Genomic DNA, 12,100 nt, shown 5'->3' on the forward strand with positions numbered 1-12,100 from the left:
CCAGGATGCTGGTGGCAGGTATGTGAATGTGCACAATTCTGCCTAAACTTCTCAAACACCTTGCTGTAATAAAGGATTTCAACATCAAAAGGCAGTTTGTGAGGACAGCTACGCTCAGCAATGATTTCTTAAGAACTGGCTGGGCTATTGTTAGTTATAGTGTGGGTGGTATTTTTTCTTGTCAAAGGAAATGCGGATTATCATAGTAATTATCCCAGATACTTCTGACACTCTCTTACAAACTGTAAAAATCATGGATTAAAATTATAGATAGTAAACTCAGATTTCCCTGTGGTGCTTTTAGTATTATCTTTTGTGCATGGAGGCTACGTGCCTCTGTGCAAGTATAGGCAAGGGCCTGAGTAATTCTTTTGGACAAAAAATGTTTAGGGAATACTTGAGACATATGCTGCTCTTAGAAAACTATACAGTTGAATAAAGATAAGATAAAGAAATGAATAGAGTTTAGGCACATAAAGATAATACCAAAAGCAGCATTTTTTTTGTATTTTTAGACATCTGTAAAATAATTTGTAAGAACTGTTCTTCCAAGTTACCATGGTATCAGACTTGGGTATTTCTGAACTTCAGTAGCGTATAATCTGAGGTAGTCCTTTTATCAGAGATCAGAATTCTTTAATCTTTAGCACCAGCATCCCACTTCAGCAGCACATTGCTACTCCTTCGAGTCTCTGCATTTCTGTTTTCACATTGTGTGTACCAGCCTGACACACGTGGAATTTCTCCATTTGGCCAGCACACATGCTTGCTTTACATCTCCACTATTTCAGCCGGATGGTCTGCTCCTTTCATTTAGCTTCCTCTGACTCCATTTTCCTTGAGTAAAATGGATGTGGTAATCTTTGAATGTATCATATCTATTAAGAGTTATGATCTCACTTTATATTATGATCTTCAAAGATGTTTACAAACTATTTTACAATACCCATATGAAATGGTGAGTACTAACTTAATTCCTTTATAGCTTATTTCACTAACAAATATTAACTGAGTTTTGGAGCAACAAGACTATATAAATGCAAAATATTTGTTATTGAATAGTTGTTCAGGGAACAACTTCTCAGAACATATATTAGACTCCTTGTTCATTACCACCAACTTCTGTTGCATTTTTGAGTTCTTGAAGCCTCCTCTAATAACTATATTTATTTTTAACTTGTCTGAGTTTGTAAAGCTTACTTTAAAACTTGGAGAATTTTCCGGTGATAAAAGTAACTTTGTTGTAGAACAAGTGTTAGATCAGCTGAGGCCACTAGCTGACGTGGTGAAGGGGAAGCAAGGTCCTAGCCAGGGGCAGCTCAGATCAGAGCACTGAGGTGGGGGTGAACATCTTTGGGGGCAATTCAGGTGCACAGACACAGAAATCTGACAGCAGTGGGGGCTTCACCTTGCGGCCTGCTGCTGCCACTTCTGCCCCGCGCCTCAACCCCAAGCCCTGCGGGGGGGAGCTTTGGAGGCCGGGCAGCGGGGCGAGCATCCCCCTGCTCCTTCAGCGGCCGCCTGGTCGAGCTGACAGCTCCCTCTCCTCTGAGGAGAGGAGGCACCGAGCCGTGCCGCGGAGGAGAAGGGTAAGGCGAGGAGGAGAAGGGTAAGGCGAGGAGGAGAAGGGCAAGGCGAGGAGGAGAAGGGCAGGGCGGGACATGCCGGGGGGCCGCCCCGCCCCGCCCCGCCCCGCCGCCCCAGGAAGCGCAGGCCCGCAGCGCCCTGCCCGCCGCCGCCATGCATTGTGGGGCGGCAGCAGCAGAGCCAAGATGGCGGCCAGCAGGAGGCTGATGAAGGTAACAGCAGCGCCGCGCCGCCGCGGGCCGGGGGGCGCCCGCCCGCCGCCGCCCCCTCTCCCTCAGCGCCCCTCCGGCGGCAGGGGAGCCCCCTCCCGGCCCAGCGGGACCCTCGCCCTGCCCCTCGCCGCTGGCCGGGCCGGGGCGGCCGGGCGGGGAGCAGCCGGCACCTAGGCCGCGGCCGTCAGGGGCCGCCCCGGCTCCCCCCCGCTCCCCGCCGCCGCGCCGGGCTCCGAGGCGCCGCCGCGGGCCCCGTTGGGCGCCCGGGGCTGGGCGGGGGCGCTGGACGGGGGCCGCCCGGGTCCCCTCCCGCGGGGGGCTCCCGCGGTGACTAAGCAAAGAGGAAGGGCCGGGGGGGGAGGAAGCGCCGCTGCCGGGACGCCGCGGGGAGCGGCCGAGCCCCGGGGCGCTGTGAAGGGTCGGCCCGCCGCCGGGGGCAGCGCCGGGAGGGAAGGGGAAGGAAGGGAGAAGAAGGGAAGGGAAGCGAGGCGAAGCGACCCGGCCGCCCTGCCCGCGGGCGGGGGGCTCGCCCCTGCCCCAGCCCTGCCCTGGGCAGTGAGCGGGGCTCCGTCGCCCGGGGGCGGGAGGGGTTTGTTCGGGGGGTTTCGTGGTTGGGGGATTTGTTGGGAGGGCTCCGAGCGCCGCGGCAGCCGGGTGAGGCCGGGGCTTATCGCAATGAAGTCTGGACCCGGGTTCAGCAGTTTCCTCACACGCGCCGGGCGCGGTGATGTTTTCGTCTTCAGCCGTCAGCTTGCGCCAAAGTACGGGTGGTATTTCCAACTCGGCTTCGACAAAGGGAATGTATGTTATTTTAAAGTGATGTTTGGGCTGAGAATCTCGTGTTGTTTTATTTTTATCATTTTGTTTGAAGACTAAGGTACTTCTTAAAAACAAAAAGATAATAATTGTCCCCAAAAGGTGCAAGTTTCTTTTATGTGTTGTGTATAAGTGCCAATTCATATCACAAGCTGTTTGCAGTGGAATTTGCCTAGGACACGCGTACTTAGTGGCATAAAATCTAGTCACCTGTAAAATGCTGTGGCAGTACCGTACAGTATTTGCATGCCTGTAACATAAATCAATGAACTCTACAGGCTGGTCCTATGAAAACATAGGGGAAGGACCCTCTGTCAGGCAATGTCATAACCTGATTAAAAACCACCTCACTGTGGGGTGCAACATAACCGTGCACTAGGATTTAATAGATATATGGGTGATTCTTTTAAACTTACCCGTTTAATACAGGATTTACAAGTTACTTCAAGGATGCAGACCCCCAGTAGGGCTGGGATTTGGCTGGGATATGTAGATATTTGACGTTGTATTTCCTTACCTGCGCATATACATAATTAACCATTGTAGCACAGTCACTTTTGAAGAAAACAATAGCTCAGTATTGCTTCTATAGGGGTAGTTTTGGTATTTTAATTGTGCTATGTAGACATTACAAATTAAATAGTAAATACATTATGTGCAGAGTCATTCATATATATTAAATCAATAGGAGTAAGCCTTTAATTGTCCTTAAGGATCCTGGTGAGATGACATTCATTTATTTCATTTTTGATAGCTGTTATTTTTGTCACAGAATTAGAATCATCAATGTGTCTGTTCCTTTGTACTCAGATAAGGTTCTTTGTTTCAGATAAACTGAACTGTTGTTTACTATCTTTTTGCAAAGCAGCTTTTATGCTAGTTCTGAAAAATTTGTTAATTGTTCAAAAAAGCAGCACTACTCTCTAGTTAGAGAGGAAAAAGTCTTTTTTTTTTTAAATAACATAGAACATAAAAATCCAGGAGGTGAAATAAATTGTCCTTAATATTTACAGCACCTCTTGCTTTTCAGCCCCCCGTTCAGTTTCACTATGCTTCTTAACTGTCAGTTAATAATTCAGTTTTCCACTGAAAGCATACCGTAAAAATGATTTTTGATAATGTGACGTTCTTTTCTAGAAAAACAGTGTAGCAATCCCTTTTCAGAGGGAGTGGTGTAGGAAGGAAGGAGACATTGGTAACTTCCCTCTTACGTTTTTACTTTCATTTTTATTGCCTTATATTTATGGACTGTGTGTGTTGTGTGCTTTTCTATGCAAGTTCAACAGCTGTGAGATGCTTTATTGTGTAACTTGTAAATGCTATTAAATAAGCAGCTACCTTTGTGCCTTTTGTAGGGTCCAACATGCTCTGAGTCTTCATTCATCTCAGTAGGAGCAAACCAGAGCTCTTGTACAGATGATGTAATGCGGTTCTCTGCAGCATGATGTTTTGCAGGTCCGATCTCATCTGTACCAACGTGATACCTTTATTTAAGTTCTAAAGTGGAAATTCATAGATCAGCAAATGACTCTCTAAAGTCCTTCACTGTTACAGTTTTGCAATATTGAAGAGTCTGTGGAGTTTATGTCTCAGGGCCATAGAATGATGAGAGATGATAACTAAAGGAAATAGTTTTTCAGCGTGTCACTCCATTTCCTAAAATAATTCAGGATAAGCATTAACTGTCTTTTTTTGGGCTAAATATCAAGTTTGTCTTTGGTACCTGAGAATAAACTTTGAACCTTTTATAGGTCACATAAAGTAATTCCCATTTCCGTAAGGTCTTGCCAACGTTTTGAAGGACTGTAATTTTTTCTGGATGCGTGTCATGCAGCATAGTTATTCATATTAATCACAGTGGCATAAAGAGACTGGATGTAGTAAGTTCATAATAACATGCTACCTGCCCACAGAAAACTGGCAATGGGAGTATTGTTGCCACTTTGCAGGTAGAAGTGAATATCTTTTTCCAGCTGTGGAATCCTCAATTTGCAAACCTCCTTGTGAAAGAAGTACTAAAAAAAAAAAAATCAAGTCCTAAAAAAGTCAAGTTATAACGTGCATAAGATTGTCTTGTTATCTCAGGCTCTGTGTGCGCAAGTTACATTTCATAGGCCAGAGACCTTATTTATGGCCTATTGTAGCTTTATGCCATTGACTTTATACCGTTGACTATTCTAACTCAAGTTTTCTCTACTGTTTTTTCAAGTCTTTCCAGGAGCACACCTAGGTTAGTAAAAATGTGAAATATTCATAGCTAATGAATCACGTTCCAGCAACATTTGAAGTGAAGTTTTGATCTATGAGCCACCATTACACCTCTTCAAAGAGCCACAGTTGTCAGATCTCAGCTCCTCATGAAATGTGAGAGGTGGGAATAAGGCAGTCTTCAACAAGGGTTTGTTGTTTTGGATCATCTCTCGGGGGGGGGGGGGGGGGGGGGAACAGGCAAATACAGAGTAATTAGATTTAGGAAAGCAGCATAGCTTTCTCCTTCAAGGGAGCTGCTTTGCTTCAAGACCCTTTCTCGTAAAAATCAAATTGTCTCCAAACACTTCTGATGGGGAACACAGATCTCCAGGAGACATGCCAGAGATTTCACTCGAGTGCTTTTCACAGTTGCCACCCACTGATGTAAAACAAGCCGCTTTCCATTGGAGATCTGGAGCTAAATGATATGTGGAGAGGTAGTGGGTAGTTGCAAAGGGAAGGCTATTTCAGGGCTGGATAGTCATAGTACTTGGGGTTTGAGTAGTGTGTGGTACCGAGATGGGCCTTCAACTGGCATTTTTCAGCAACATTTGAGAAGGCTCTCTGGTCCCAGGGTTGGAGCTACTTCTTTCTGTGTTCATCTGCAATATGATCAAGCTAAGGTTGCTGTAGGATCCACGCTTTTGTTCCTGGCTTTTAGACATTAAAAGTATTTTTAGCGTTAAGAACTGAAAATAGATTTAAAGAATAAGTAACAGTTATTTTCTTCTTGTTGTTCTCACTCTGCTGCCATGATTGCATAGTCAAACATTTATGCAACTGTTGAACTTCATGATAAAACAGAAAAACAAAGCCACGCCCATGTACCTGCTGTAGATGGCCTGCAATTTGCAGTATGCTGTGGTCTTGTAAACAGTATAACCATTCCAAATAAAGGTGTTTTAACCAACTTTGCTATTGAAAAACAATTCTAAATGGATCCAGTCACTGGTTCTCAGTAACAAGGGAAGTCTGGCTTTGAGCAGCTATGATTGTCCCTATGGAAAAGTGAGAATACTGGTTTATTTTCCTTTTTTGAAACTGAAAAGTGGCAAAAGGATTTATAATCAAAATCTTAAGAAAACATTTCTGAATAAAGATCAGATGGAAAATATTCTGCCAGAAAGTAGAATTAATAAATAAAAGGCACGTGTGTATACAGGCTGTAACGTCACAGTGGAAACTTAATAATAGCTCCTATAAGAGCTAGAATCTGTTTTGTTTTCCGTTCTACTTGATTTTAATGTGTGGTTTTTTTTTTTTTGGACCTTTCTCAGCAGTATACAAGATTCAGAGAGTAAAAGTGGCCAGCGTCTTATCAATGTTTTGGAGCCTTGTTTAACTTTGTCACACTTCTCTTAGAGATTCTATTTATGACCAGGTAAACAGAAATTGTAAACACAAGACAAATGAGGTTTGGAGTTGTTTCAGTAAACTCATTTTTCTTTGTGAATTTAATAGCATTTTGGGCTTGATGCAGAACTTGAAGTCAATATAAGCCCTTATGCCTACTCCCATATCTTGGATTAAACTCTTACAGTTGTTAAGTCTTCACTGCATTTTCATACTAGGTTTGTTTCTTTTTAGACAAGACCCCAAACTTCAGAGATGCACGGGCAAAGTAGTTGCAGGACTGTGTTCAGAACCGTTTTTTTCTAGTCCTGGATGGAATTTAGAGGAACCAGGAATTTTAAAAATTATTAGAAAGAGAATATATGGCTTTAGGTGTATATTTAATATTTGAACCTTCTTTTTAAGAGTTGAGTACATTTTAAGCTGATGCCACTCTAATTTTCTTCTTCATTTCAAACAGTTGATTTTCAATAGCATGTAATCATTTGTGCTGTTCAAAGCCAAAATTAAAATTTTAACAATTTATTGATAGACTATATATGAGAAAAGTAGCACGTACTTGTAGGACTACCTTCAGACCAGCTACTACCTCTGAAACAACGTTTTCTCCTTCTCACGCACTGTGTATAACACTTTCTCTGAACATATCCAAACTACAAACATCACGTCTCAAGGGAGCCCCCTGAAATAAGAAGACATTTCTGTTTTATAAACGGGCAAACCAGTGCAGGCAGGCCACGTGCAAGGTTGATAACAGAGTAATGAAAGATGACTTAAATTCTTACTGCAGTGTTCTAACCTCTAGTTACACTCCTTCTGTGTGCCTTTATTTATGTTACTTGACAAAATTAAGGGGTGGAGGACGGGAATAGGAATTAATCCATTCACTGTCTGCCTAGACTCCTGAGGGTTATTTTAAAATAAATATTTGAACTATATCCTTTAACATCATCAAGTAATTTTTGTCTCTCTGGACTTGCTCATGCTAAATAAAGTATGAACTTTTAATCTGTGCTGTTTGATGGTATTTAGTAGCTCAATGACTCTTTTAACTGTACGCATATGCTTTAGTTGTGTCTGCCTCTGTAATTTAGATCTTTATTAGGGGTTTTGTCAGTTGCCAGAAAAAAAACCAAACACCCCCTTCGCCCTTTTAATCCTGAGTGCTGAATCTCTTATCACTCCCGATGAATTACACACACACAAAAAAAACTAAAAATATGAATTGCAAATATAGTATTACACTGTAAATACACTTCTAGGATAAATTGGAGCCTGTCTTAAGCAAATAATTCGTGCAAGTCATATCTGTGTGAGGAGAGGAATTGCTTAGTTTATACTCCTCTGCTTCCTTTTTCAGTTACTAGTTACTACCTCAAGACCCAAGGCAGCAGCAGAAGCACAGAATATAGTCCCAATGCACTGCAGTAATTTACCACTTCTTTGATTATGAAAGTGAATTCCTGCATAGGCTTAGCAAGTCATTTTAAAAGAGGAAGGTGCCCTGAACACGGTTTCTGCTTGCTCTTTGCCCTACTGTCTTCCAGGCTATTTAATTCCCTCTCCCGTGTGGTGGACTTGAGGGAAAACAGGGAATATTTTTTGCATATTTGTCTGAATTTTTTCTTCCTTTCATGCAACTTTTCTGAACCTGTGATGATAACTTCCACGTGGAAGCTGCACTCTCAGTGGGACATTTGGGGATAAGTTTCTGTATACATGTAATGTTTTAAACAAATTGACTAGAAAATATCTAAACCCATTTTTCTTTCCTTGTTTTAGAGGCAAACTACTTGTGTTGCGTGTTTATTCATGCTTGAATGCCTTACGGTTAATCTAGCTTGTTTTATTCCTGGTGTTTGGTGCATTACATCTGGTGGGGATTTATCCCTCTTACACCCTGTGGAGTGGTTGTTTGCTAGGACTTCACAGTTCTGTACGTGTAGACAGCAAGTGGCTTAGAGCAGCGTTGTTAGTTCCTTTCCTAAACTAGCCAGGATGAGCAGTGTTGGTCAGGTTCTTCCCGAGCTGATGCTTTGTGCAGTAAGCATTCAAAGCTAGCTATAAAGCAGCGTGCAGATTTGCAGTTTCAGTGGTCAAAAATGATCTCTCATACCTGTGATAATGAAGGTTATTTTCATCTGGGTACTTTGGCTTGCTCTGGATCCCTCTAAATGTTCTTCATGGGATTATTTTTGTGTGTTTTTTTTCCGTATGTTTTCCTGCATTAAGGAAATAGGATAATCCTCTTATCCTTTAAAAAAAGCAAAATGACAACAAAAAAACATCTGTGATATTGCGCAAATCTAACAGCAGTGGAATTTGGGGATTAATCCAGAGATCTAGACTAAGCAGCTGGTTTTAGTGTCATGAAGGTTGTGTTGGGCATCGATTCAATATCGGAGACACCAAGGTTAAACTGTTGTGTTGTGAGTATGCTCTTGCTTTCAGAGATGCAGTGGGTGGAAGTGTAAATGTTCATCTTCTAGTCTGTAGCTGTCGTGACTTTTTTATTTTCTTTGTGCATTTGGAAATCTTGTTCCCCTTTTGTGTTTGTGTTTTATCGTGTTGCTATGTTTATGCAAGAGATCACGGCAAGTATTACATCTATTCCAGTCAGGTGCAGAAAAGGTTGTTCTATGATGAAATACAAACATTTTATCAAAAAAAAAGTCCTTTTACCATGAAAACTGATCTTTTTTTCAGCATATAGTGCCTTTGATTGTAGTTGGAGTTCCTATCAGAATATATAGCCTAGTTTCGCAAATGTGGTTACACTCAGCAAAGAACTGTGTGCTGGCAGAGTGCACATAAGCAACGTTTTTCTGAACATGTGTGGCCATACAGACATGTGCTTCAGTCTTGAAATCACCAGGAAGATTTTACGTTTCACTGGGGATGACTTGAATTCATCTCAAATCAGTTAAATTCACTTTAAAGGTCAAACTCTTCAATAGCAAAGGGCTATAACTACTGTGGGTTAAAAAAAAAAAAAAAAAGTGGAGCCTTGAGGTGTTTCTTTTTTGGTCTTAGAGCTTTAAGATAAAATACTCTGGAAAACAGTTGATAAAGTAGGGCTTATATGTGACTTTAAATATAAAAAAAATAGCCAAAATATTTGTTTTGGTGATAGTTAGATCACTAACTGACCAAAAATAATTTGACAGATGATTGATGGGTACAGAAAGATGCTTTGTTCAAGAGTGATGTAGTTATAAAGAGAGGCACCTTACTAAATACTGCTATCTCAGAGGTATGAACCAAAGATGAAGAAGCATCTTCTTGAGTTACAGATATAAATAAGACTACCTTGGGTTGGATACTTTTCTGGATTTACATCAATTTAACGTCATCTAGCAGGAATCTGGTAGTTTTCGGTTGAAATAATGGGTCTGTTCAGTGACTTTCAGTGTTTAAAGCTGTTTTGAAGTAATTCTTCCAAATCACTAGTTCTCATTCAGACAAGTCCTCAGTTATGCTTGATTTCTATTCTTCACTATTATCAAAGCCTGTTACCAAAGGCATTGATTTGCATTTGAGATGTAAAAACATTTTAAAATACACTTTTTCTTATACTGCTACTTCATTGTATGTATAATGATGTTATTAACAAAGCATTTTTGTATCTTTGTGACATACCAAAAAACAACTTTTTAAACACCCTGTCTCAGAAAATTTTACTTCTCACAGGGGCAAAATTTTCTGGTTTACGTGGGTCGCCACCACTGAAATCTCAATATTCTGTAGTATTAAAGAACCCACGTTGACCTGCAAGCATTCTGAAATGTCAGTATGAGCATCTTGTCTAACGTTACTGTTAACTTTCATTTACACTCTGCTTGTTTTCCAGGAGCTTGAAGAAATCCGCAAATGTGGAATGAAAAACTTCCGTAATATCCAGGTTGATGAAGCTAATTTATTGACCTGGCAAGGGCTTATTGTTCCTGTGAGTATAGATGATTCCTTATTCTAATGAGCTTTAAAATAAAGCAATGATCATTTGTATCACAAATGCACAGCTTAGCGCTGCTGTTAGTGACCGTTAGACAACTTTTGCACCCTCACAGGACTTTCTCTTACTACTGTAAAAACTGGCTTTCGAGTTGTGGTTTTCTGGGCATTTAATGTGGCCCTAGATTTAATTCTTGGTTCTCTTTAGACTTCTCCTATAATCTTAGGCAAATACTGTAACCTTCCTGTCTCATTTTACTTGAATGTTTTGTGTGGTTTTGTTCTATCCATGTCTGATTACGTTAGTAGGTGTTTCTCATAACTCCTGTGAAGAAAAATCCATACGTAATTGAAAGAGATTCTAGACTTCTCTGATCGATACCTGGCTGGATGCTGCGCAGTCATAGGTCTGGTCCAACAGATGGCTGCAACTGGCAAGGGCTGTGGCTCGGTGACGGCACTGGGTTAGTTGGGAAAGGTATTGGAAAGGGCAGGCAGGTTAATTTTGTAGTTTATTACGTTAATCTGAAAGTACAAAATCTACATCATGGGATAAAATCTGAGTTGTGAATACTTTGTTTACTCCTCAATAGCTTTTGGTGTGTTTCGGTTTTTAGTTTTTTTTTTGTTGTTGTTGGATTGTTTTGTTTGTAACTGACTGTATTTCTAGAACAAAATTTAGTATTGGAAAAAGTTTGATGCAAGGAAAACGTTTGGATTCTCAGAAGAGAATTCTCTTTAAATTGAAGTCATGTGGATTTTCACCTCCTTTATTTTCCACTGCCATGGCTCACGCTTACTTAGTTACATGAGCTACTCAAATGTCTGCAGCAATAGAAGCCATGCTAGTAGAGCATCAGTTCTGCTTTTCCTTGAGTACAACCTAAAAGGTCTCCTGACCAGCGTAAATCTGTCTTTTTAAAACACTTTGAAACTTTAGTCTGGCAGTGCCTGTGCTGTGTTAGCTGAAGGGCATTCCCAAACTTGGATCATGCAGTCTCTGCTGAGATAATTGCGAGGCCTTTGAACTTGAGGTACTGTAGAACAGATTTAGTTTACTCTTTACATGCGTTTCTGCAAGTAATTCTAGTGGTTGAGGTTATTCTCGCAAATAAAGCAAGCAGGATTTGACACTAGAATTTGGCATAGCTGAGAAACAGTGTGCTTTGTAAGCCACTCCGATATTTGTGGTTCATGTATAACAGGATAGTGTTCTGATAATACTTTAAAGTTGGTAAATGTGGCTAATAAAGCAAAACACCAGAAAGTTTATTCCTGTTAAAATTTGCAGTACATGGTGTACTACTTCTATTTTTAATAGTTTCTGCTCACCAGAGTATGAGCATGAACTTAGTGTTTTATTTGCAAAGATTCACATCACAAGTCTTTAAGCATCATTGCGAGGAACCACACTTCATGCCTACCTTTTGCTTTATATTGTGCCCTGTTGCAAGGGAAATAGCCATAAATTCATCGCTGGTGTAGTTAAGAGGGAATTTTGTCACGAAATCTACGTTTATTATAGTAATTAATATTTATGTGTTGTAAGTGTTGAAAGAGTAGTATAGATGACTATTTGGAGGAAACACTAAAAATGATGCATTCTCTGAAGCATAATTTTCTAGCTTTTGCACTCTTGGGGTTGGTGGCTTAAAAATGTCAAATACAAACTGGTTGCAAGTATAGGTTGGGTTGGGGTTTTTTTGGTTTGTTTTCCTGAGTTGTTGCTTTTGAAGTTTTACTTGCTGTTTCCATTTGTTCTTGGTAAGGGTTTAATGACATACTGTTCATATTTTAGTAGGACTAACTGGTTACTGATTATTAAAGTCTGTAACTAGGCGTTATTTTGGTCAGCTTCTTAATGAAAGTGTTAAAAGATATGAAGGTTAGTATTTTGGCATGTTCATGCAGAATTACTGTGAAAAATGCTG

General features: G+C 40.9%; 1 protein-coding gene across 2 annotated transcripts in view; it reads left to right on the forward strand.

The window, feature by feature from the left end:
• The window catches only part of UBE2L3 (ubiquitin conjugating enzyme E2 L3), a 19,614-nt gene continuing 7,514 nt past the window's right edge, over positions 1-12,100 (forward strand). Inside the window, exons 1-2 of one of the 2 annotated variants that reach the window (XM_040577354.1) lie at positions 1-18; positions 10,069-10,164. In XM_040577354.1, coding sequence (XP_040433288.1) covers positions 10,096-10,164 — 69 coding nt within the window. In that variant the 5' untranslated portion in view covers positions 1-18; positions 10,069-10,095. Of the gene's footprint in view, positions 19-1,665; positions 1,800-10,068; positions 10,165-12,100 lie in introns of those variants that run through there. The other variant, XM_040577353.1, reaches the window with a different exon arrangement.

This window comes from Cygnus olor, chromosome 17, assembly GCF_009769625.2.
Source record: "Cygnus olor isolate bCygOlo1 chromosome 17, bCygOlo1.pri.v2, whole genome shotgun sequence".
Classification (NCBI taxonomy): Eukaryota; Metazoa; Chordata; class Aves; order Anseriformes; family Anatidae; genus Cygnus; species Cygnus olor.